General features: G+C 53.2%; 1 protein-coding gene across 1 annotated transcript in view; it reads left to right on the forward strand.

Annotated features, from left to right (window-relative positions):
* LOC113998064 (rho GTPase-activating protein 39-like) overlaps window positions 1-25,512 on the forward strand; it is a 55,694-nt gene extending 30,182 nt beyond the window's left edge. Inside the window, exons 3-10 of the mRNA XM_027740417.2 lie at window positions 6,229-7,531; window positions 10,881-11,427; window positions 12,614-12,703; window positions 19,181-19,254; window positions 20,781-20,980; window positions 21,851-21,942; window positions 22,435-22,604; window positions 22,967-25,512. Coding sequence (XP_027596218.2) covers window positions 6,229-7,531; window positions 10,881-11,427; window positions 12,614-12,703; window positions 19,181-19,254; window positions 20,781-20,980; window positions 21,851-21,942; window positions 22,435-22,604; window positions 22,967-23,161 — 2,671 coding nt within the window. The 3' untranslated portion in view covers window positions 23,162-25,512. The remainder of the gene's footprint in view (window positions 1-6,228; window positions 7,532-10,880; window positions 11,428-12,613; window positions 12,704-19,180; window positions 19,255-20,780; window positions 20,981-21,850; window positions 21,943-22,434; window positions 22,605-22,966) is intronic.
* Window positions 25,513-26,434: the final 922 nt, after the last annotated feature.

The raw sequence follows: 26,434 nt of genomic DNA on the forward strand, positions 1-26,434 counted from the left end.
GTTTCGCTTTTGTCTCTTAATGCCAGCACAAAAGATGCTGTTTTTCTTTCCTTCGTGTTTGTCATCTTGTGATAGATGGAGAGGGAAGAGACCAGTGTAGTCCCCAAGAGGGGCCCCCTGCAAGCACATGCCACAGAGGTCTGGGGGAAGGGATTTTGTCCTTTTTTTAGTAATACTTTTTGGTTGAGGTTTTTCATTTTAGTAGACTGTTCTTTACCACCTTTCCTCTCTTGAGCCTTCTATCAGTACTGCTGAATTTGCTGTGCCTGCTGCCACATCTCAGTGCTACCAAGCCCTCTGTGTGCTCTCAGCAGCTCAAGCAGAACAGAGATGCTCCCCAGACAGGTGGACTCTGTGCTCACACCTTGCTGCCCATTCCCTCTGTCTCCATGCCCATCCCACCCCTCACTCACTGCCCCACCACTTGCTGCTGCTCTTCCAGCTCTCTAAAGCTCAAAGCTGCCTTCTCTAGACATTGGCCTTTGACTCCCCAAGGTGACACAGGGGGTCAGTCCCACCCCCACAGGGAAATGGCAGCTGCTGCCGTGGGGGAGTCACTGCTGCCTTTGGCCATCCCTGAAGCCTCCTGGGGAAGCTCCTCTGCCTGTGCTCTTGTTCCCATGTTGGTTTTCAGCTGCCCAGCCCAGCACTGTCTCTCCTTTCTCCCTTGCCCGACAAGGATAGCAGGCAGCACTTGCCTCACAGCTCCAGACCCTTCCTGAGCTCTTGGAATCCTAGCAGGAAGGAAGATGGGCTCTCTTTGGGGAAGGTGATAGCCAAATTATCCTTTCACACACTGGAGAGCTCTGCAAAGGATGGACATGTTCCCTTGCGGACCGTGAGACCAGCCTGGAAGTGTCCTCTGAGCCACTGCAGCTGTGCTGAGGTTTGCTGGAACTCCTCAAGGCAGCAGGACAGAAAGGGCTGAGCATGGCAGAGGGCCAAGTCCTGAAGAAGACAGTCTGGCTGGGAGTGGAGCCTGTGTGCTGGTCTGCAGCATTTTGGCACACTGCTGGTCAGGGCTGTGAGTGGGCTCTGCCGTCCCATCCCCGCTGTCCAAGTGGACCAGCTCCTTTCCTCCTCTTCCTCTGGTTCTCCCAGCATCAGGACATGTTTGAGAGTGCTGTTTCCGAGGTTCTCCTTGTGATAACAGTGCAACTTAAAATCCTCCATATAAAAATCCACCTTCCCTAGGAACATCCTATCCCCCAGAAGAGGAAGGTGAGGGTCTCTTCTGTGTGGGCAGCAGGTTGTGCTGCTCATCCCTTCCTGGCCCACCTTTCCAACAGCTCAATATCCTGGGCTGGGAGGGAGCGAGGGCTTGGTCTTACAGTGCCAGGAAGATGTGTTGCAAAAGGGTGTGACGAGAAGGCGGCTGTGACAGTACCTCTGCCTCTTAGTCTGGTTTGCCTTTTCATGGGCTCATGTTTCTCAGGGCATAGCATAAGTAGTGCCAGTATTAAGTTCTTTATAACCAGACAAGAAACACTATCAGAATCCTTAATACAGGTTTGTTTCCTTCTTGTGCCACCAGCCTTGGGGGGGTAGGGTGTGCAAACACACTGTGCTCTGCACATGTCTGCAGCACTGTCCTCAGAAGGGTGCAGGCCTGGGTTTGGGTGGGTCACACCCCTGCCCCCCCATGGGCGCTGGAGACGGGGCAGCGGCGCCGCCGAAATCCCAACATCCCTGTCCACTCACCTCTGGCACAGCACCAGGAAAACCACTGCTAGAAAGGGCAGAGCTGAGGTGTGGGGTCTTTTCTCCAGGCTTCTGGGAGGGAAAAAGCAAACAATGGAGCTCTGGAGCCTGAGAAGAGCTGCCGGATACGCTGGGCCTGCTGGAGCTGGGTGCGGGCTGGGAAAACCAGCGCCAGGTTGGGGTGTTTATGTTGGAGCTACTTGAAAGCATTCCTCACAGGGAACAGTCTCAGGGGACTCTCAGGGTCTGCTGCTGGTGGCTGAAGAGCACAGCTGAGAGACTGTGTTGGGATACTTCTCCTCCACTGGCTTTGCTTTCTGTCAGGACTTTCACTGTTCAGAAGGACAAGGCTGAACCTTTCTCCATGCTGGGAAGAGAGGAAGTCCCTGTTCTCTGCTTTGTCTTTTCAGCAGCCTGGGGATGGGGTTGAAGGAAGCTGTATCCAGACATGGCCCCAAGAGATTGTTCATGGCTGTGGAAATGATTCTATCAAAAAAGTCTTGTCCTCTCTATGATGGTGCCTCTTTCCTCTCATCTCTGGCGGCCAAAGAGGCTGGAAATGGCACAGTGTGTCCGAGATGAGACTGACAGGCAAGGTGGGGTACAGCGCATGTGTAGAAGTTTCCCTATTCCGTCACATTTATTTACAAACCTCCTGGTCAGTGTGGTGGCCCTCGGTGACACACGAGTGGCACAGCTTCCCTGTCTCCTCTGACTCCACTCCGACGCTCCTCCACTGGATATCTCAGCAGAACCCTGCAAGGACACTACTGTGGCACAAGTGGTCTGAGTCCTGAATGCAAAGCTCCTGGGTGCAGTACCCTCTCCTTGAAGTCAAAATGGGCAGACAATGGGCATTGAGGTGCCCTGGGGAGGTACCAATACCCACTGGGTGCCTGGATTGGTCTTCACATCTTGAATCGCAGCCAGGGAGGAGCGGTGGCACAGTGGACTTGCTTGCTTTCTGTTCCTTGCCTCTGGCTGCACCTTTGCCCCTCGTCCTGCATGAGCTGCAACAGGTCCCAGGGCTGTTGTCCTACAGCCCTCTGGAGCCAAGCCCCCTTGATGTCTGGCCCCTGGCCCCAGCACGGGGCACGTGGGTGCTTTGCTTCTTGCCAGTGCCCATGACAGAAGAGCTGTCACAGTCCCAGGTGTTTGTGCTGTTCCTTGAGAAGGGCAGTGTCAGAGGGTGCCCTGGGTGCTGAGCTCTGCTGGCTCCAGGGCTCTGCAGTGCTCCAGGGCAGGCTTGGTCCCAGTGTGCAGTTTGCCCTTGGCCTGAAGGAGGGAACATGTTGGGGCGTGGACTGAAGTGCCAAAATCCTGCTGCTTGTGGCAGAACTGCTTACTCACCACCTGCTGTGGCTGACTGTCCAGCTCATCTTGCTGTCCTGCCAGCTGGGCTCGGGGCAGCTGCAGGGACAGCCCTGTGCCAGCGCGGAGTTCCTGCCGCTCTCCACCACCTTCCACCCATGTGGCCAAGTCTGTGCTGAGGCCACGTCCTACCATCTTGGGCCCAAGGCAAGGGACAACTTCCTCTCAGCCTGATGAAGCGACTCTGGGCAGTGAGGAGCTGTCATGCTTCGGTGTGCCTGTTGCCCTTCGGCTGGCACAGGGTCACAGGTAGACAGCTTGCCTCTGTGGGAGGCCATGAGCACAGCATCCCCTTTTCTTTTTCAGATCAAATCCCTCATCGCTCATCTGAGGGCTAAAATCTGGGCTTTGCTCTATTTTAGAGAGCAGGGGCAGAGGTTGTTGCCAGTTGGGATCCCACGGGACCCTAAAGTCATAATGCCATGCTGGAGCAGGAGCCTGTCTCTTGTGGCCAGGCTGGTGTGCTGTGCAGATGCCCAGCCCCACACCTGAGCGAGGACGGTTGGGATGTGCCAGGGCTGCTGTGTGGGTGTGAACTGGGACAGGAGATGGTGCCAGTGCCTGCTGTGCGGGCAGGGAGAGGCTCCTCCCTGTGGCTCAGAGCTGATCGAGGAGGTGGCACAGCTTCGGGCAGAGGTGCTGCTGCTCCGGGTCACCTGGGGTTGGTGGGCACTGGAGCAGCCACTGCCAGTGCCAGGCAGTACCAGCACATGATGAGCCTGCACAGGGTGACAGGTCTGGCCATACCAGGGGTGGGTCTGCCAAGCCTTGGCCAAGTGGATGTCTCAGCTGCTCAGAGCTGGTTGGACGTGCAGTGCTGCAAGTCAGGGAGAGGAAAAACCTCAGGAAGTGGGATGTGGGGTCCAGAGCCTTCCCACAGAGTGCAGGTTTGTTTTCCAGCCCTGCCGTAGCTGGAGTCTTGCAAGGCAGGGGGACACACCTGCAGCTCAGGGCTACGGCCCTGCTATCCTGTGACCCAACAACTGCACAGTGCTGTTCCAGGCACAGTGCTGCTCTGGCTGTAGGGTTGAGCTACAATCCCTCCCAGTCTCTCACTCTTGGCCTGCCTGCTGAGTCAGGAGCCCGTGGGTGGCTCTGTCCTGCTTCCTCTTTGACAGTCTGTCTTCTGTGCTGCTGGTTCAGCCGTGGGGGTGTCAAAAATACTCACTTGAAAGCCTACCAAGTGTGGCTGCTCTGGTTCTTCCTGTTAGTCCAGGAGCTCTTCGAGGAACGGCCAGGTCTTCAGCAGTGCTTGTGTTTGGGGTTGGGGCTTGGCAGGACAGACGCACTGGTGTGAGCAGCAGGCCCTGTGTCCCGCGGGGAGGGATGCCTGGTGGGTTTTGGGGCTGCATGTCCTCACAAATGCCACCCCATCCTGCCGTCAGCACCTTTAGAATAAAACCCTTTGTGCCTTAGTGGGAGATGCTCAGGAGGTCCCAGAGCAAGGGGGACCCCAGGGTGCGAAGCAGAGAGTGGCAGCCCTTTCTCAGCCTTCTCTGCTTACCCTGGGTAGTTGCACAAGAGAGCTGTAAGGGCTCTGCTGTGGGAAGGGAGCCAGCCCTTCAAAGGGGAGGTGCAGCCAGAGGGTGGTGAGGCCTTTGGACCCTGGCCAGGGGTCAGCACTGCGCCCGTGGCAGGGCAGTGCCAGCCGCACCCACACCTCTCCCGGTGCCGCTGTGCCAGGGCGGGATTTGCAGTGACACAGTGCCATCGGAGAGCATGGATTGCCAAAAACACAGTAAGCAGTGGATGGGGAAGGGGCACATCACCCCCTTAAGAGGGCAATGACTGGGAGCAGATGTGGGACATTGGGTGTGGGGTAGACAATGTGGAGCAAGTAACTGGGGCGGAGCAGGTGAAATAGGACACCCACACAGACGCACTGGTGGGATGGCCACGGAGGGAAGAAAAGGAACAGCATCTGAGGGAAGCTGTGCTGGGACCCAGCCAGGTGAAAGGGCTATGGAGAGCAGGAGAAAGGGGCAAGAGGGTTGGGGTGTCTGGGTACCTTGGGGCTTGGCAGGGCAGGCACAGGAGGGGCTCACATTGGCGGGAAGCAGCTCTGGATGTGCAGCAGAGGTGGGTCTGTCTGCCAGCACAGGGCCCACAGAGGACAGTGTGGAGAGAGGACCAAGCTCAAGGTTCAAACAGAGCAAAATGGCTGTGAAGGTGTGAGGGGAACATCTCCTGCCACAGACAGGACACGTGCAGTGTGCCCTCAGGCCTTACCCGGTGATGGCTGGTTGCAGATATGTGGAGGTAGGGAACGAAATGGGGCCAGGTTCAAGGAGACCTTCCTGGGGACCGTGGTACCTTGGAAAACCTGGAAGCTCGGGCTGGTTTAGCAGCTTTTCCCTTCTCCTCAGAGCTCACAAACACAGACTGGCTGTGGCTGTGCCCTGACAGCACGTTGTTGTTCTGCTGCAGAAAGTGCCCTTGGAACTGGGGTGTTGCAGTGGGCACGTTGGGTTGTGATCCTGAGTACCACCACGGGTCAGAGGAGGGTTTCACAGCCATGAGAGCTGAGCAGGGCCAGTTGGTTTGGCCAAGGGAACCAGATCTAGTGCATCAGGATTGGGAGGAGGCTTGGCATGTTGTGTGGGGCTGTAACACGTCCTATGAGCTGAGGATGGCTGCCCCCATTCACTTCCCATAGACCTCATAGGTTTTTCTGCAAAATAAACATGCATTTGGAAACTTAAATCAACAAAATAGCGTGGTCTGGAAGGACTGTCATCATAATTGGCTAATCCAAAGACAGATACTTGGGATTACTTTCCAATTTAATGCTTGAGTGGTCCAGAAGAAGTTGCTAATCTCCAGCTGGTTGTTCTGGGTGCCATGCTGGTGGCTGAGTTTTAAAGTGTAGGTTGTGTCCTATCTCAGTGCTGCTGATACCAGACAGGTTATAATATCATGAACTCATTTCATCTCGTTCTGCTGTTCACGACTCAGAAATTTATCACGTGTGTAACAACAATGATGTTCTGTTTCAGGAAGGGGGATCTCCAGGAAAAAATAACATGCTGATGTAACTGGTTGGGGAATCTTCAGGCACTTTGAGAGGAACTATGTGGTATTTGTGTAGATGTAGAGGGTACTCCAGTTAATACCATCCTTCAGTAATCGCTTGTATTTGTATCTTTCTTCTTTTAGGGAGACTCCTACCCAGTGGCAGCCTCTGCCAGGCACAAAAGCAGCCATGTTGGTCAAAGTGAACAGTTTGAGGCAGATACAGAGCTTTTCAAACAGTTCGCTTCAGCTGCAGAGCGCTCCAGAGCCCAACAGCCCAAAATCTCTTCCAAAACCAGCTATATATGCTCAGCCTCAATCCAGGTCCCAGAGCCCTGGAGCGACGAAGCAAACAGGAGACACAAAGCAGTCTATGCAGATCAAAAAGACGGAGAACGGTGGGTTTTGCCTGGTGCTGATGAATGGCCCAACTTCTCAAACACCTCCCAGGAGCCGGACAGGAACCCCCCAGCCTGCATCCCCCAAGTATGCCTCCCCTGCACCCATATACGATGAGCCATCGCTAGAGTCACCAATTTACGATGAGCCACCAGTCGATATGGACACAGAAAGCGTTGCTGTGAGTGGCATGTCTCCACCGAGGTCACCAAGCAATAGCTTAAAAAAGCAGCTGCAACCGACCAAATTATTGCAGCATCCCAGTATGCAACAGCAACAAGCTGCAAAGAAGCATGCAAGAAATCCCTCTTCCACTGAATACAGCCCAGCTGGCAGGGAATACATAAAACATATGGTCAATGTTGACCAATCTGCCAAACTCTCCCACTCTTCTCCTGCAACAGCTGATGCTTCCACTAAACTGCCTGGTCAGCTTGCTTCGAAGGACAGTTTCAAGCAGTCTTGGAGGATCTTGGAAGCCAACGTCCTCAAGAACATGGAACTCCACCACAGTCGTCAGAACAGCCTGCAGACTCAGGAGTACCCAGCTGGTATAAGCCACCAGGATTCTGGTTATTCGACCGGCCCTTCTCCAAGCTTGAGAAAAAGGAAAGGAAGGAGGCAAGGAACAGGTCAAGTAAGACCTGGCTCTGTGGGCAGCAGCAGTGAGCTCACAGCTCTGAACGATAAAGTGATCGCTGAGATGCGCGCAGTGGTGGGCAGGTCAGCAGCTTGCAGGGGAAGCAAAGCCAGCCTGGATGCTGAGAGCCTGGAGAGTGGTGTCCCAGCAGAGAGCAGCAAGGTCAGGTTTCAGTCTGACCACTTGAAAAAATGCATCAGCCGGAGCTCCAGGGACGACGTCTCGGCCAGCAACAGGTCTCTGTACAGGCAGGGCCTGGACATGAGGGAGGGCTTTCCCAGCGATGCAGCTGCTCTGCAGGACACAATGAGGCAGAAGAGGACTTTTGAGAAAATAGATTCTTTAGAAAAGAACGTGACCAGCCAGACAAGCTTAGCTTCATCAGATGCCACACGCCTCTCCTCACAGGTACCGCGCGGCGGGGAATCAGGGGCCTTGGCTGGACTGTCGTGGTGCAGAACTGCTCCCGAGGGGGGGTTGGTTCAAAACACGTCTGGGCCTGCAAAATAGGAAACTGGTCACAAAGCTTCACAGCTTTGCGGGTGGAGACCTCATTTCAGGCCAGTGGTGTGAGAGGAGGAGGAGTTGCAGGGACTAAGGGCTCATGCCCAGCATGACCTCAGCACTGCTCTGTTGTTTGGGTAAATCTGCTGCCCCATCAATTTACTGTCACTCGTGTCTTTGTTGGGATCCCTTACCCCTCATATGTCCTTCCTTTGCTGGGATGATCTGAGTCAGTGGGGTGCGGGACACGGGCGTCAGGATTTACGTGGCCATGAGACAGCAGTTCCTCTTTCTCTCTTCTTTTTCTGATGGTTCCTCATATGCTCTTCTCCCTCCCAATTCCCGAGCATCAAATGGAAACATTTAGAAAACCAGTGTTAATTATTTTAAAGCCCATTAGTGTGCCTGCACAAGGCGAGTAGTTTTTCTCTATTACACAGCACTTCTGCAGAATTTAGTTTGCCAAGTACCTTGCTGTCACCTGAAATCTCTTGGAAAACTGATGTCATGTTCCTGCATTTCCCATTTTTCAGGCACAGAGCCAGATCAAGTTTATACAATCTACTGTTAATAGTTCAGGAATTTCATTTCACAGCCTCTTTAGACTTGGTGGAAAACTGCTCTCTGGTCTTCCAGCTGTGTTACACCTCATTGCATTGACAGGGAGAGCTGAGACTTGATGTCTTGATTATCCACAAGAGATGATGGTTTGGGAATAGGCTGTTGGCCCTGAAAATGAAGAATAGTTCATGTGTCATAATATGGGGAAGGAGAATACAGTGGAAGATGTAAGGAGATGAATGTTGTGGTAAAGGCAAAGAGTCAGTAAATAAAGAAATATTCACAGAAGTACTCAGAAATGTAAGAGTCCAAGTAAGGAGAGGAGGAAGTTGCAGAGAACATGGCAGCAAAATCGCTGCCTTAGCTGAAAATGGCAGTGAGTGGCTTGAGTCATCAGCGATGTCCTGTGCTGCGCCTGTGAGATGGAGAGGAGAACGAGGAGACAAGGACTCTCATTATCTGAGGAATGTGGGCAGAGGTTCTGAGACAGGCTGAGCACAGGTGGCTGTGTGCTGTCAGTACAAAGATAACAACTGGGGAGCTGTGTGAATGAGATGTGAGAGATAAACTTCAGAGAGAGCAGAGAACCCAGAGCCTGCTGAACCTTGAGAGAGTACGAGGAGGTGGCTTCTCAGAAGAAAGATGCTGAAGGAGCAGGTAAGGTGATAGGAGGAAAACCAACCCTGGGCAGGGAAGGTGAATTGAAGGAGACTGAGGATGTGGAGATGGCAGAGAACTGCAGGCAGGGATTTTTAGTCAGTGTGTTGAGTGAATTCAGAGAGGGTGAGGAAGTAGAGGAGTAACTCAAAGGATACAAAGCACAATGTAGAAAAAGGGGAGAATTGATTGTGCCCCCGGCTGGCAATAAGAGGTGGAATGTGATGTGTGCTAATCCCATCATCCACGTGTAGGGACATGTTGGGTGTAAGATAGGGAAAGGTTGGACTGCATGAGCCTCTTTCATGAGTTCAGCAGTTCCTCTATACGAAGAAGAAAATACTGACTTGCCCTAAACTTCTAAGAACTGCTGTGCGGTTTGGGGTTGACTGTAGACCGTGACCAGAGCAGAGTGTGGCATGCAAGTTAAAGGTGGTCTGCAAAGAAGGAAAATACATGTTTGATTTCACTATTTCCACTTCAAAACCAAAATTTACTGCATGTGTTTTTTGTCTTCCTTTAAAAAGCAAAAAGCTCTAGATTATCTTGTTTGGCTTTTTCCGCTTGCTAGCGATCTCCTTGGAGAACACAGGGTGAAATGTGGGCTCTTTAGCTCTTGGCTGCTCCATGTGGGAATTTCAAGTCTAACAAAAAAGTCCATTTCCTAAAACAATTTTTTGGGTGCTTGGGTTCAATATGTGTCCCAGGCTGCCACTTTCATTCAATACTAAGAATTCTGGATGGGCAAAAGAAGTATCTTTTCTCTCAAATAATCATTGCTCATGTTTTCTTGGGACCAGTACTACCAAAGCTCTAATGATGTAGTTATCTGTAGTGATTGCTGGGAAACAAGGATGGCCTACACGTAAAAAGTACAGACAGAGTCTGGGAGGAAGGAAGGTCTCTGTCTGTGCTGCTGATCTCTGTGAACCTCTGATCAGTGGACTTGTCCCTGGAGCAGATGAGTTTGATCACTGCAGGCTGTGGGTGGGAGCAGCTGTCCCCACTTCTCTGAGCAGAGAACTTCTCTGAGAACTCAGTACTGTGAGCAATTCTGATTTAATTTGGGGAAGGTTGTGCCAATGGGGAGCGTGTTGCAGAGGTGTCCCTGAGTCCTTTGCAGCAGGACTTGCAGAAGCCCCGGTCTGTAGCCACAGCTGGTGCCTTCCCTGTAGCTGCTGAGGAGCTGGGCCGGTTTGGCAGGAGGCCGTGGTGGGTCTGTGGGATCTGGCAGCACTGGAGATGGCAGCTGACTCACACAGGTACCTGATCTCCTCACTTCACCAACTCAAACATGATCTATCCTACCTGGGTGACAGCCTTGCCATCAAAATACCCGTGCCCGTTCTCCTGTGTGCCTCTCAGCTGTTCCTGTCCTGTTTGTGTGTCTCATTAGTCTTTCCAGTAGGAAGGTCATGGTGTAATTGAGATACGTGATTTCAACACCTCTAGTGCAGAGACTGTCCAGGCACAGGCAGCTCCGGAGGGTTGCTGGCTGTGTTGATTTGGTTTTGTTTGGTTGGGGTTTTTTTGCTAGAACTTGGAAAAACAGTGAAGGTAGGAACCAGGTATGGGATTGTAGGGGCCACAATGGGTAAGGCTGAGAAGGAAACTGCTCATATTGCTGTGGCTGGTCTATAGTCTCTGCTACCTCCTGGTGTCCCCGCCTGCCTCCTGGAGCTCCACAGGAACTGAGAGGTGCAGAGTGGGGAGGTGCTCGGCTCCCCAGTGCTTGGTTGCTGTGGGAGTTGGCCCAGCTCCTGCCTGGGCTGTCCCCATGAGCTCTGGGACAACTTGGACACTCAGCCCTGTTGCTCCATGTCCCAGCGCTTCCCTTTGGGACTGCAGCAGTGTGTGGCTGTGCCAGCCAGGCTCTTGCAGAACTATAGGTGTCAGCCACAGATTCTGCACCAAGTCATGTTTGCACAGACTCAGCACTATGCAGTTCCTGGTAGCTTCATGACTCACCATGGGTAATTTTCCTAGCAGGGTAAGGAGTCACCTAAGCTGCTTTTGACACTTCTGTTCTTCACAGCCTGGGACCATAGAGCTGGACCCCAAGCAGGAGGGCAGTGGCCAGCGCGGGGGCTGCGTGGGATGCCACTTCCCCTACAACACCCTACGGAAGCCCATCTCCCAGAGCAGCATGGCAGACTGGGCCTCCAAAAACCTGAACATGCACACGCAGGGCATCTTCCGCCGCAGGATCTCCATCTCCAACATGCTGTCCTGGAACGGCGGCTCCATCAAAAAGCCCATGCTCATCACCAGCAACCGCACCATCAAAAAAGAGGCGTGTGAGATGTTCAAGCTGGTGCAGAGCTACATGGGAGACCGCCAGACTCGCCTGGACCGCAACCACGTGGCCTTGGTGACGGTCACCAAGTGCTGGAGCATGCAGGGGCTGCGGGACGAGCTCTACATACAGCTGATCCGGCAGACCACAGACAACATGTGCTACCGGAGCCTGGCGTGGGGCTGGGAACTGATGGCCATCAGTCTGGCCTTTTTCTCCCCGTCACCCAAATTTCAGTCTTACCTGGAAGGTTACATTTATCGCCACCTTGACAGTGATGAAAACAGTAAGTGCCTCATGCACCTCCTCTGTACCCAGCAGCATCCTGGTAGGTTGTTCCACTCCGGGTTTTAAAAGTACAGGTAGTCCCCAGCCAGTGCTGTGGGCTCTGTCAGTGAAAGCACAATGTATTGGGCGAGTTCTTCCTTCCTTAGTGGGATGAAGCTGCCACCAGCTCATCCCCTTCTAGTTCTCACTTGTGTCTGACAAAGAAAAGCCAGGCCCAGAGCGTGCTCACCTCATCCATCAGCATTGAAATGAGCTGATTTTGACCCACCAATGGCAGAGTTTCTTTGGGTTCTCTGAAGACATTTATTTTTAAGTCAGTAAATGAGTAGTAAAAAAGTACAGTCTGAAGACTTTACTTCTAAGTTCCTTAAAGCTGAAAAAAAAAAAAAAGGATGATTGTTAATACCTAACTTTTGAAGGGAGACATTGCCAACACTGGGAACAGGCCTTGGCTTGGCACAGTCAAGGGACCCTGAAGAATGCAGGCTTTCAGTGCAATTTCTCTGTCTTTCAAAAGTCTGGGGACCAGCCCAGCAGGTATTCCCCAATTTTAATGTGGAGGAAAAACAACAACAGCGCTCACCATGTCCTGTCCAGTCTCAGGTCAGAAACCAGAGCACATATTTCCCCTTGGTCTGTGAGGGCTTCTCCCTGTGTTTGAAGCCCCCCAGGTGTGTGGGGTGGGTGCAGCTCTGCCCCAGCACCGCAGCAGAGGTGGGACCGGGGCAGCAGTGCTGAAACGTCAACCCTTGCCTCCTGGTTTTGTGCTTGTAGCCTTAATGTGGGATTCCTTCACTGAACTGTCAGGTGTGCAGCACTAGTTTGGGTTTTATGAGGATCCTCTGCCCTTGTCACTTCTCCCCAAACCATTCCCTCCAGCTGTGCTTGGCCCGGAGTGCAGGCAGCAAGGAGGAGCACTCTGAGCTGTCTGAGCAGATTGTTCTTTCTGCTGGTATTTAGGCAGCAAGTTTATTTAGGCTTCTCAACTGTTTGGCCATTTGGAGAAGCTGAGTGATGTTCTGGGCCCCTCACTCGGGTGCACTGGGAGCTGGCTGTGCTGCAGGACCTTTCCCCAGACTCCTCTCATTCTGGAGTCAGGCTGGCTGCCACAGCCAGGGGCACTTCCAGGCTTTGGTATTTTAATATATCACATTATTAATCCAGATCCTCTTTTGATTCTTCAGTTGCCCAGCGCATCAAGGAGCTTGTGGATCTGAAAAACAAGAAGAACTCGAAATCCAGGAAAAAGAGGAAACAAAACACAGAGGATGAAGGTAAGGGGAGGCACAGGGAGCCAAGAGGGGGGTCTGCACTGATCTCAGGCAGGCAGGGATTCTGAGCTCTGCTGAAAATCAGACTATTTTTTTAAGTGCACAGACTTGGGAAAAATTCCCTGGTGGGCGGCTGGTCCGTGAGCTTTGACCAGAGCATGGATCAGCAGTGTGGGTGGCAGCTGGGCTGCATGTGGGACACGTGGGGGGCCTTTCAGTCAAACTAGTGTGAGAAAAGGGATTTTAATTTGGATGCAGACCTGGGTCTGTAGTTCAGCTGGTTTGTGAATGCCATGGAGTTTCTATAGCATGTTCCAGTGCTAAAAGCCACATGAACCAGTGCATTGAGAAGATCCTGTCTTAGTCATGTAAATGGATTTTGTAAACCACTGCCTGAGGTCCTTCGGGGAGGATGGTGTACCTGGGGAAGGACACGACCTTCTCTCCAGTATTGGCTTCCCTTTCTGAGCTCTGACAGCCCAGGGCCTGCACTGGAGTCTCTGCTGAGAGAACAAGAGCTCACACATTCCTCCAGACTCAGTTCAACTGCTGGTTGCAGGAAAACACTTTATCTGGCTAAAGTCTTACTGAACAAAAAGTCCATTCAGTATTTTTCTGTATTGCTTTCAGGAAACTTGAGTCAGCCCTGTGAATTCCTATCAGGCAGCAGTTTCTATCAAGTGGCATTGGTGTTTGTAATCTGTGAGAGCTGGAGTCCAGCTCCTGCATTCCTGAGCCCTACCTGACACCAGCAGGCAGCTGTGCTCCCTTTGGTGGCTTCCCTGTGTCACTGCTGTGTCACCCTGTGTCACGAGGCAGCTGCAAGGGAGGTGGCTGGGGAGGGCCCTGGGTTGGAGCCCCTGCACTTCAGAGGGTTCATTGTTTCTCTGTCTCTGCTGGGATTTGGAGCAGAGACCTGAAATTGCACAGAAGTATTATATTTCTGGTAGGAATATGTGTTTTTCCTTTCCTGTTCATGCCCAGGAGAGTTCAGCCCATTCTGAGCCTTTGAAAATTCATTTTTCTTGTGCTCAGAGGGACTTAGGCATCTTTATGGGAGAACTCCATGGGAGAACCCTGTGCAGGGTGTGCTGCCTGTGGGCTGAGCAGGCTGTTCTGTGCAATTGTATGTCTATATTGCATGTGCTGGAGGTGTGCTTAGGAAGATAGGGGTAGTTTTTACCTAAGAACAAACAATAAATTTAAAATAAAAAAATAGAACACCAGCATTTGAACTCAATGATCTTTGTGGGTCTCTTCCAACTCAGGATATTCTGTTTTGCTTCTATCATATATATTTATAAATATATATAAGTATATGAAACGTTATGCAAAAGGCATGCTAGGATAACTTCATAAAGTTTCCAGAATGAAGCACTTGAGAGTCAGCCGTGCGTGTGTGGGCTCAGCTGGGCTCTGGTGACAGGTCACACACACTGTTCCCTTTCATGGAATCACAGATTCATTAAGGTTGGAAAAGCCCTCTAAGGTCATCGAGTCCAACTGTTCCCCCAGCACTGCCAAGGCCACCACTAACCATGTCCCCAAGTGCCACATCCACGTGGTTTTTTAACACTTCCAGGGGTGGAGATTGTACCCCTGCCCTGGGCAGCCTGTTCCAGTGCCTCATTACCCTTGCAGTGAAGAAGTTTTCCCTTATATCCAGTCTAAATCTCCCCCGGCACAGCTTGAGGCTGTTCCCTCCTGCCCTTCCCTGGGCCCTGTGTGCTCTCTGGCCCAGGAGGCTGCTCTGGCAGTGGCTGGGATGGATGAGCTGCTCTGCAGGGGCTCAGCAGAGGAGGCAGCAGGGCTGGCAGCTCACTCAAACCAGCTTTTTCACAGGTGACTGAGAACTCTGAGGACTTTTTCTGGGGCCTGACCTCAGAGTTGCACCTGAAGTAAGGGGGAATCCTGCAGGACCACGCCAGGTTCTATCTGCTGCTGACTGGAAAGGTCAGGCTGTTCCCTGGAACACCTGGTTCTGTTCCACCAGCCCCATTTGCCAGACGTGTGAGGGGTGGTGGGATCCCTGAAGCTGCAAGGCTGTTGTGAGAAGCTCATTAGTGGCTCTGAAATGTGAAGATGCTTATGGATGATGTAGCAGCAATTTAGCAGAGAAATCCATAAGGAAATGAAATGTACTGTCTTCAGTCAGAACTGAGTAGGAGATAAGCAGGCATCTATGTAAATCTTTCAGTGAAAAATGGAGTTGAAGCAGTGATTTCACACACACACACTCCCTTCAGTGCAGAGGCTTATAAACACTTAGGTGAGTAAACATTTACCATCTGACATACACCCAAAGAAAGAATTTTGAAGTTTCCCACACTTACCACTGCAGTCTTCATCTTCTAGTGTAATTTTCTGCTAGTAAATGAAATATGAAGGTGGTGTGAGATCTTTTCATGCATCAATAACCCATTGAAAGGCAGAAGAATAACAGGTAGAAATAAATGCTGTGTTTTCAGAAGGAGGATTGTCTGCTGATCCTGCAGGAATGTAAGCTGGGCTTTGGGTTTATACAAGGAGACAAATCATGAGCTGGCAACTCAGTGTTGATACAAAATTATTCAGGACTGTAGAAGTGAAAGGTGCAGAGGGATCTGGTGAGGGTGAGTAACAGAGCCATCAAGCAGCAGAGAAAATTGTGTCACCAGAAACAGGGTTTTACGTGGGGCAGAGGTCCCTGAGTGCACGTGCAGCAGCAGCAGGCCCCGCTGGAGCCCTTCAGAGGAGGGAAGGACATTTTGCAGCTCATATATGAATTTCCAGAAACACATGCACAGTGCTGGGAAGAGGTCAGAGACCAAACAGAGGATCTTGTAGGAAAGGGACAGAGAACAAAGCAGCCCTCAACTGTGTTGTGCTGTGCCCACCCTGCATGTGCTGCCCAGGGTCCCTCTGAGGCTCATGAGTGTGGCAGGAAGTGACACAGGAGGTGTCACCTGGAGGAGGGAAGAGGGGAGAAGGTCGATGGGCTGAAAGAAACTTTAGGTCACCTGGGGAAAGCAAGAAGAAAATTTCTCACTGTTTTTGGAAGCAGCAGAGCTGGAGGCTGCCTGGTTTTGGTGTTGGGCAGCAGGGTCCAGAGCACACTGTCCTGAAGCACAGAATGAAATCGTGAAGGGTCAGCAAAGCAGGGGGTGGTGCAGTTTGGGAGCATAAAGAGGCTTAGGAAGAAATGGGACAAATTCTAAGAAGGGAAGTCTGTCTGCTGCTGGTTAATGGTCCAGATGCAGCATTGCCTCAGGGTATTGCCCACCTGCTGTTAGCCAGGAGACTTTGGAAGGGGAAGACTCATTTTTCAGACATCCTGTATCTGTTTTTTATCCTGGTGACAGGTGCAGGCTGCTGGCTCATCCGGCCCTTTGGGCTGCTGAATATGGCATTTCCCACATAAGGAATGGTGATGGAGGAGCATTGCTGGGATGCAGAAGGAGGCACTGGTGGTGTGAGGAAAAGCAGCTAAAACAGTGCTGTAAAAGGGGGGTGCCTGGGCAGATCTCAGCCAGGAGAGCAGCACTGCTGGTGCCAAGCCCAGCTGAGCTGCTTGGGGGCACCTCCCCCTGTGCTAAAGAGCACAGTAAGACAGGATCCTGGTCTCAGACCCTGCCTCTGGCTGAGGTCCAGAAGGCCGTGATAGATCAGAAAAATATCCAGACAACAGCTTCTTCCTGTGCTAAAATACATGTCCCATAGGCAGGTCCTGTTTGATGCATTTTTAAGACATTTTTTGGCAGGAAAGCATTCCAGTCTGTTCCAGAAGGTATGTTCCTGCATGTGTTGGGATTTTAACTTGTTGTAAAAGGAGAGATTCTTTAAGATGCTCTTCACATGTGTTTTTAGGCTGGCACGTGGAAAAATATTTTCCCTTGAAAACTGTTTTTCACTGTGTGGGCCGTTAGTAGTTTTCTGTTCCTGAGCTCCTGAGGCTACTGTGGTACCACACGAAATAACAGATCATCTTTGATTTCTCAGATTCATGATGTGCTCACAGAAGTGGAACTGCCTTCAGGATTAGCCCCTTCCAGGTGGTGCAGACAAAGCTGCCTGGCCCTGCACCATGGGGCATGAGCTGGGGCGTTGGGGGGTACCTGACCCATGTGTTGGGACACCGGGCTGTGTGTGAAGAGCTCAGTGCCAGGAGCTGGGCACTGGCTGCGCATTCCAAAAGCACCAGATGGTTGGGGCAGGTTGCTGGTTTGGAAAAGCTGAGGCTAAGTTCTGCTCCTCTCCCACATGTTCCTGTCAGCGGCTCACTGTATGCCTCCTGGCCTCTCCACGTCTCCGCTGTCCATCCCACCCTGCACGTTCCCCGGAGCCGGGAACGCTGCGCCGGGGCAGGTGGCTCCTGCCCTGGGGCAGGGAGGCCTCATGGCCTCTGTGCTCACCAGGGCCAGTGCTGCTCACCCTGTTCCTCAGGGCTCTGCTGCTTTCTTGGCCATTCAGCTCTGTGGGCAGTGTCTCCTCCGGCCTCTTGCGCACACAGCAAGTCTGTTTTTCAGTTGCCTCACACTTGGTTGGCCTCACGTGTGGCCTCAACAGGCCCCTTTGGGTCAGAGGCTGCAGCTCGGTCGTCACGTTGAGCAGGAGGCCTCGCTGCAGAAAGTGCTGGATGTTTTAGGCTGTTCCCAGGACCAGGGAGCTTCCTGGGAAAGTATGAAACAGGCTTCAAGCAAACATGTCTGCTGCCCACGCATCAGGCTCTGCAAGACACCAGTTCCTCTGCAAACCTTGTTAAGCTTTTGGGGTGATTATGGGTTTCATGGTCTAATTACAGTGTGAGAAAACATTTCCTATTATTAGTTTTGAATGTGCTGCCTCCTGCATAATTGCTGGGATGCAGAGACAGAGTCCAGCCTTTTTCCCATCCCCTCTGTAAAGGGTGACACCTCGCTTCAGGGTGTGTCTCACATCCGACAGCAGCAGCTGTAACCTGGGATGGTGAAGCACCACAGAGCAGCTCATTGGGATTGTTTGCTTTAGTCCTTAGACATTCCCAGTGTAAATCATGCCTGGGATTAGTAAGATTTTTGCTTACAGTGAATATTTTGCTTTAGATATTCCTGAGAGAGAAATTCTTAAAGCTGGCTTTCCTTCCCATTGCCTGTGGGAGATGGGAGTGCTGTTGTACCTCCTCTGGCATGGCTCCAGCAGTGGGGAGAGGCTGCTCCAGCTGTGAGGCAGATTGGTGGAGGCAGGGGGTGCTTGTTTCATCATGAGGAGCCAAGGACTGTGGCTTGTCTGATGGCTGAGAGGAGAATGAGGGACAACATATCTCTCACCTTTGGGAATTGTTGCTCTGCTTGGGAAGAGCTTGTCCTCCTTCTGCATTGAGGGGTTTTGAGGACCTCCAAGTTCCCAACCAGCTTACCTAAGCCTTAGGGTGTGTGAAAGGCTGATCTGAAACACGCAGCATCTGACCAGAATGTAGATTTTCAAAGCCACAAGTATTTTGAACTCTGCTGCAAGCTTTGGGCCTGGCAGGGGATCAAATAGGGCAGATCTATTCACTGCTTTCAGCAGAGCAGTTTGGGTTTTACTTGAACAAGAACAAAAGGCCAATGGTTTTGGAAAAACTCTCCCAGCAATCAGTGCTCTGTCATTGCAAACATTTCTCTTGGTGTCACGGGGGGATTAGCTCTGTGAATCCTGCCTGCGCTCGCCCTCAGAGTTCACTGAATCAAGCACAGCCAGAGCAGGCACTCTTGTGGAGGACAGCAGTTTGGAGGTGCAGTTCTCAGGCTCTGGTGGGTCCCATTTTCCCCATCTCGCAGAGCACCCCTGAGCCCCACAGGACAAGGGTTCGAGGAGGCTGCAGGCAGGAGCATGAGGAAGCCTTCTGAATGTCCTGGGTATGCTGACACCCTGCCATCTCCCCACACCTCTCCCTGTGTCCTGAGGTCACTCTAGGTAGTGGTGCTGCCTCTCTGGCCGCACACAGCTTTCTCTGCTGCTCCTCTCCCACTAGCCAAGGAACTGAACTTCTTGGATCATAAGCAATTGGTTTAAAACACTTTATAACCTCCCCTGGCAGAAGGCTGACTGTGTGCTCTGTGGCTTTGGTCTGGGAGGAGGTAATTACCTGGCCCTGTGTCTGTGAGGCACTTGCCCTGGCTGTGCCAGTGGGCAGGACTCAGGCGTGTGTGTGCCCAGGCTGTGGACGCTGAGGGGCAGCCGTGCCCTGAGTCAGGACTGGCTCCTGTGAGGGAGGTGGAGATCTGCAGGAGTGGGGCTGGGAGGGGCAGAGCTACGAGCCTTGACCAAGGAGGCCCAAACCCCGGCTGGCACTGACCCTGCCTGCCATGGGGCTGGGAGGCTTCGGGGCGCTCAGTGCGAGGTTCCAGCAGCCCTGCCCTGCCACACATGGAGAGGGCTGCTTGTGCCAGTCTGAGCTGCTGTGCTGGAGCTCTCTGGAGGGCTCTGGGGTGGTGGGTACATGGTGCTGTGGGCTGACCACTCGTTCCTCTTTCCCTCCAGGTCTGCCCATTAGCACCTATGCCAAGTACTGCTACCGGAAACTCCAGAAAGTGGCCGTCACTGGAGGCAAAAAGGTGAGCAGGGCCCGGGGGCTGCCCGGGGCACTCTGCTGCCCGGGTCCCTGAGCACTCACTCCAGGACTCAGGAGGTCACCACTGACCCGGTGCTGGGAGATGCAGACAGAGCGAGTGGGGGAGGTTTGCTCAGGGTGCATCTCCCCATGCACGTCTGGGAGAAGGCTGTGCCCAGGTCCCATCATCCTCCTGGCAGGCAGTGCCTGCCATGCTGGCAGCTGCATGGCTGGGTGCTCCCTGGCCTTGGGGACAGAGACAAACCCAACATGTACTTGTCTCCAGGGTAAGAGGAACTGTCTGTGCAAAGGACGCCCATCACTTGGTTTCTTCAGGTGAGGGAAGATTCTCCCTTTGCCACTGAGAGCTTGCACAGGCTGGGTCTTCCAGCTGGTTTACTGCAGAGTTATTCATTCCCAGTTCAAACAGTCACACAGCAGAGATGTCTGATGTGAATGGGAGCCTCTGTGCTCTGTGTTATCTGAAAATCCTCCTCCCTTCCCTCTGCACGATTCTCTGTGTGGCTGTGAAAGCTGGCAGGTGGCCTCAGCCTGCCCGTTCTAGGTCCCTGAGCCAGATCTGGTCATCTTTTATTTCTGCAAATCCCTCTGGGGCCTCCCTGCCATCTGGACTTCGTGTACAGCGAGCAAATAGCTGAAATATCTGGGGAGGGGTGAAGGCTCCTGGTGTCCTGGCAGGGGCAGGACAGGAAGCCTCCAGACACACAGGGCACACAACTGCAGCCCTGGCCACTGCTTCCCCCGAGGGCTTGGTGGGAACTTCCCCCTGTTGTGCCTCCCTCTTGGCTGCAGGGTCACTGCCAAAGGCCATCGTGCTGGGCAGCCTGCCCCCTGTGCCAGCTCTGTCCCCCTGTGCCAGCTCTGTCCCCCTGTGCCAGCTCTGTCCCCCTGTGCCAGCTCTGCCCCCTGTGCCAGCTCTGCCCCCTGTGCCAGCTCTGTCCCCCTGTGCCAGCTCTGCACTCCTCCGAACTGCTGCCACCGGAGATTCAAAGCCCCTCTCAAGTGTTGGTGTCTGCCAGAAGGGACAGGTACCACTGCCTGCTTTTCAAAAAGTTTTAGCACTCTGAGAGCAAAGCTTTTGCTGGAGTTGGAAATACCTGGAATTCCCTTCTCCCAAGGGCTGTTTTTCAGCTGTCCCTTGGCCAGGCACTCGTCAGATCACAGATGCCCTCTCCTACCTCCCTGCGGCCAGAGGTAGGCCAGGCTCCATCCTGCCTCCCACAGCAGGTGGAGCAGTCCCCTCACTCTGTGAAACACAGCAACAGAATCCCTGCAGAACCACCCAGAACTCTCCAAAGTGGTCTCCTCTGCTCCTCTTGGGCCTGATGAGTAGAGCAACTCTTGATGTTAGGAAGTGGAGGCTGTAGAACGAGAACCGTGCTGCCAGGAGGCTGGCAAGGTGACCACGTGTGGGCATTCTTCTCTGTCCTGGTCGCTCCCCCTCTCTAGGTCCCTGATTCCCTGTGTCTGGCTGTGCCACAGCTGCTCTGAGCTCTTCTCTGTCCTCAGGGCCTCCGCAAACCCACGGTGGAGGAGATCACGCACGCCAGGAACGCCATCCTGACCCCGTCGCTCTTCGGCAGCTCCCTGGAGGAGATCATGCTGCGCCAGCAGGACATGTACCCAGGGAACAAGCTGCCCTGGGTGCAGACACAGCTGTCACAGCAGGTCCTGGCCCTGGGAGGGGAACAGACGGAGGGGATCTTCAGGTGAGCTTCTGGGGCACTGTGTTACTTTTGAGCCACCCACATGTCAGTCCTCAAAACCAAGGAATCAAGATTGACCTCCACGTGCTTCCTCTTCCCTGAGAACAGCACTTTGCTGTGGATTGGACAAAATCCAACCTTCCCCAGGTTCAGGAATCACCTCTTGAAGTAGCATTAGCCTGTTTGCATGTGTTAACAGAGGGAACACCTCACCCAAAGGCAGGGCAGTGAGTTCTCATCAGATGCAGCAGTGGTGGTTGGCCGGCTCAGGGGAGGGAGGAGCTCTGGGGTCCCGACAGAACACCTCATCCAGTGCAGCACATCAGCCCTGGTGTTGCACAAGACAGGAGGAGTCGAGAGAGACACAGAATCTGTGTGGTGAACACGGGGCATTCTGCTTGGAGTTTGGTATTTGTTTGGGGTTTTTTGTGTGTGGTTTTGATTTGTGTCTAAGATTTGTATTAGTTTTTCAGTAGCTAAACATGGTTTAAGGTAGGCAGCAAAAGGCTCAACTTTGCCTTATAAGGATTTCTAATGTCTTGGTATATTTAGCCAGAGATGCTGCTCATCTTTGGTCTGAACATGCTGCAGAGAGGCCTGGTAACAGACAGCAATCCCTCATGAGGACAACGAGAGTTGATTCTGACCTAGTGGGAAGGAGACAAGTGTTGCTTCTACCCCGACTTTAAGACTGTGTGTAAAAGCAGGCACCCCCTTCTCTCTGAGGAACTGCTGCTGTAGCTGCTGCTGGTGCCTGGTCCCTTCTCCCCAAGGCCCCAGGAGCAGCCTGGGAGCCACACCTGGGCAGCTGCCACACCGAGCACATTGCCCGGCTCGCTCTCAAAAGCACCTTTGCTGTGTCTCTGTTTGCAGGATACCTGGTGACATAGATGAAGTGAATGCATTGAAATTGCAGGTGGATCAGTGGAGGATCCCGAGCAGTCTGAGTGACCCCAACATCCCAGGTACAGCAGTGTGGCAGGAGTGTTCTGTCATGGCCGTGGCTGTGGAGGGGCAGGGGCAGGAGCAGGGGGTGTGCTGCTGCTTGGGGCTGTGTACACAGGCTGGCTGTACTGACTGGGATTTCATGTTGGGCCCTTTCACTGCCTTTCCAAACACTGCCCATAGAGGAAACAGTGGGAATGGGGAAGAACCTCTGGCTCTGGTGCAGTCAGGCTGTGCAAGCTGGGCAGAGCAGTGGGAGTCCTTCAGGTCTCATTGTCCTCTCCTTTAGGCAGCCCCAGAGCTGCTTCCTGGAGGAGCAGGCAGGTAGAAGCCAGTGTTTCCCAATAACTGGCTAGTTTGGCTGTCTGAATGTTTCAAAGCCAAGACTGAAATAAGGTGAAGCATCACAAGCACAAAATCCCATCTCTGCTCTCTGTCTCACTGCCAAGTTTGCCCCCAAAGGGGGCGAGGAAGTGACCAGAGCTGTTCTAATGCACCTTCTTTCTGCCCAGCCTCTCTCCTCAAGCTCTGGTATCGGGAGCTGGAGGAGCCTGTGATTCCCCAGCAGTTCTACAAAGAGTGTATCAGCAACTACGAGAACCCCGACGCTGCCGTGGCCGTGGTGCAGCTTTTGCCAGAGCTCAACAGGCTGGTGCTGTGTTACCTCATTCACTTCCTGCAGGTAGGCAGCCCCCACAGCCCTGCTGGCCAGGGATCTGGGGCAGCTGTGCTGGGCCATTGTCAGGGTTTTAGGACCTCCTATCTGTATTTAAGGTGGGCTTCAGGGGAGGAGCCCTGCTGGCCTTGTCCCTTATGGGAGCAATAAACCCTGCTCCTGATGCTGTAGAGCCCGGGGCCCGTTCCCTGCCTGCCAAGGCTGTCAGCTGTGTCAGAGCACAGTGCTCTCCCCCGGGCATGCGTGGCTGTTGGGGCACTGTCCTTAAGGCAGGCCCCATCTCTGCTCTCCTTGCTCCTTCGCGTGCCTGTTTGGACTTTGTTGCCCTTTTCTCTTGTTCCAGCTGAATGTCTTCTTGCTCTCTGCAGATCTTTGCTCAGCCATCAAACGTGGGCAGAACAAAAATGGATGTGAATAACCTGGCCATGGTGATGGCCCCCAACTGCCTGCGCTGCCAGTCCGACGACCCCCGCGTCATCTTCGAGAACACGCGCAAGGAAATGTCCTTCCTCCGCATGCTCATCGTGCACTTGGACACGAGCTTCATCAAAGGGCTGGTCTGAGCCGCTGGCCCCTGGTCCACACATTGCTCTGGGGAGTTGCTGGGTACCCTAAATCTTCTCCCCTCCACGTAGTTTTCTTCCATTGTCCTTGCTGTTGTCACGCCCTGGGTTAGCCCTTGAGCATCTCCCGGCATACGACCACAAGGACTGGACATTCCTGGAAGGCTCGGTTCTGTCAGCACCAGGAAGTCCTTGGACATGCCAGGTCAGGGTCAGCGGTTCCTGGCCTTCCAGTGTGTGTCAGAGAGGGGCAACCCTCCTCCTGGGAGCCACAAGACTGGTTGCTCAGTGAAAAGGCTGTGACATCTGTGAGGGACTGCTACACGGGGCAATGAGACTCTCCATTTCCCTTCTGGAGGCACAGTTGGCTTCAGGTAGGAGGGCATCACTCCTGTGCTGTGGCATGAGCTGGTCCTGGGGGAGATGCTGCCTCACTGGGGATAATCCTCCTGCTATGGGGGCAGCCTGGTTCACCTCTGCAGACTGTCGGCTGGAGGGCTGTGGAGGTGCAGGGGATTTGCTGAGGCAGAAAAGTCCCTCGGGCTGTCGTGGTCAGTGGAAGCACACTGCAGCCCAGGGAGAGGAGGTCTTTGAGCTGCTGCTGCTGGGGGCTGGATGGTCAGACATTCTCTACTTGGGAGCTCTGGCAGGCCAGATCCACAGCATCCCCCTCACCTTCAGAGAGCTGCAGAGGTGTGCAGCAGCACGTGGGACCAGCGCTGTGCTGAGCACCCACCCACACCACAGGGCTGGGCACAAAGAGAAGGCCATGCACCGCTGTGGCATCCTCCTCACAAGGGCCATATCCCCTGCAGGGGTGACCCCAGCAGCCTTGCAGCTCCTTTTTGCTAAGGACAGCATGAGCTGACACCAGCTTTACTGAGAGCATCAGAGCCCACGCTAGAGCAGCGTCTGTGGCTCCAGCACCCCCTTCCTGATAGCACATCCTTCCCAGACTGCTCTGCTGGGGACTGAATACCAGTTTGGTCCCCCTCCTGGTTCAGCCCAGGTCTGAAGAAAGCTGGGAAGACTCCAAAAGTCAGAAGTGCTCCTGTTCTCTGAGAGCAGCAGCAATGCTGTGTGCTTGTGAAATGCTGGTACTGCCTGTAGTCAGCTGTGGCACTTGTGCTCTTCCCACTGAATTCCCACAGGCATTGCAGAGGGGTTGGGAAGGGAAGGGGAAGGAAAGAGGCAGGTTGAGCAGCTGAGATGTGGTGGAGCCTGAGTGGAGGTAGCATCAGGCAGCAGCTCAGCGTTCTCACAGCTGCTGTTGAACCCATGTGGCTTTCTGTGTGCCACCAGAGGTGAGGCACAGCAAAGACACTGTCCTCTGGAGGCAGCACATGGATCTCTCCGCAGCCTCCAGATGCTATTATATGTTCCTTACCAAACAGCAGATCCTAATTCTGTGGCATCCCAGTGTTACTCTTCCTTTGAGGTGTTTTTCTTGCTGGAGGCTGGTCTGCCACAAAAAGCCGAGTTTTGGGATTACTGGTGCAGTGCTAAGGCTGCCAGGAGTATCCAAGGTTGCATTTGTGTTTCTGCATCCCTCTCCCTTTCCAGTGGGGACCTGGGATCATCCTCTCCAGACTGCAGTGGGGAGCCGAGCCCTGCCAACAGTGAGGTTTAGGGCTGATGCCTGAATGGGTACCCAGTGTGGGCAAGAGGTGCCACATGCAGAGTGCCCCAAGCCTGCTGGCTTGCCTGGGGCTCTGTGTGAGAGGGTTCCCAGAGCCTGTATTCAGATGAGTTTGGATGAACTCCACAGCAGGAATTCAGTTTGTGCCCAGCTGAACAAAGGTCATGGTTCCTCTCCATCTACCAGATGCCTCTGTGGTCCTGTGGGCCAGGAAATCCTGCTGCCTTGTCAGGATTAGCTCTTTCAAACATGCCCCCGAAATGTGCCGGCGTGTTTCCCACCCCGGTCCCACGCTCCGACACCGCGGGGCTTGTCTGGCCCTCCTGCAGTGCTGGACAGTGTGTTCCCCAGGGCTGGAGCTTCTGCCCCAGAGGTGCAGACATGAGCAGAGGTTACCAGCTGTGCCACTGTCCCGAGGTCTGTCCTGCCCTGGCCGTGTGGCCTTGCCCTTCTCATGGGGCTGCAGAGCCTGTCCCTGGGCCGGGCCCTGTGGGTGACCCCCGTTGTTCCTTGCACTTCGCTGTAGCAGTCAATCAAACCATAGGCATTTGCTGCTATTACAAATGAATGCTTCTTGCCAGGGCTGTAAAATAGGCTAATAAAGGACACTGGATATTATTTTCTTTGCCAACAGATTTGTAAATACCAATCAGTAAAGTAGCCTCTTCTCTGTTCTAATAGTAATAAATAAAATCTCCATGGTTGTTCTTTTTGTGCACTGGATTTTTTTGTGAATTTCTGAAGCATGATTACATCTGCCTGGAGCTGCATATTTCAGCCTGGATGTCAGTGTCCATGAATAAGATTTTGGAATCAGCATGAAGCAAACACTTGGAAACCATGCCGTGGGCTGGTTCTGTTGTTCTTAACTCTCAGACAGCTACTAAGGGACACTCAATGAAGCTTGGAAGAGACTGGGTTTAAACAGATGAAAGAAAATACTGCTTTACATAGGATCTTCAGGAGCCTTACAGGGTCATAAAGGTATGAGAGAAGTTTTTGGGCAGTTGGAGCTAAGATGTTCTGCTCATGTCCCTCCTCCAGCAGCTGGGAGTGCTGCAGGTGGGCTGTGGGATGTGACCACACAGGCATCCTCCCCTGCATGGTCTCTGCTGCTGGAGATGGGGTTAGTTGGACTCTTGGGCTGACCTGATGGGGACATTTTTATGTCTGAACTGGAGGATTCTCTCGTTCCTCCATCCGTGCTCCAGGGAGCCGCAGGGAGCAGTCTGTTGGTGCTCCAGACTGGTGCTGGTTCCCACTGCAGTGGGGCTGCGGCACAGGCCTGGCCGTGCTGCTGCAGCCACATGGGGATGAGTTCCTGCCCTGGATCCAGCTGGTGCTCTGGAGGTGGTCACTGTCCTGTCAGACTGGGAAAAGCTGGTGCACTTCAGGCAAAACCAGCAAGGGCTGCTCTGTCACAGCAGTAGTTTAAGATCACCTGTGCTGGCCAAATCACTGGGTCTTCCCGAGGTCTGGCTGGCAGAGGGTGGTGGGCGGCCTGTAGGACAAATGAGAGCAGAAGGAAGACCAGGAGCATCACAACCTCACACAGCCCTTCCCTATGTACATCTGCTGCCCAATTTCTGAGTGTTCCCCAAAGCTTTGCTTTGAAATGAACTGATTTTGGCCAA

This window comes from Pipra filicauda, unplaced genomic scaffold (assembly GCF_003945595.2).
Source record: "Pipra filicauda isolate LSUMZ 115617 unplaced genomic scaffold, ASM394559v2 scaffold561_size491250_pilon, whole genome shotgun sequence".
NCBI classification, from domain to species: Eukaryota; Metazoa; Chordata; class Aves; order Passeriformes; family Pipridae; genus Pipra; species Pipra filicauda.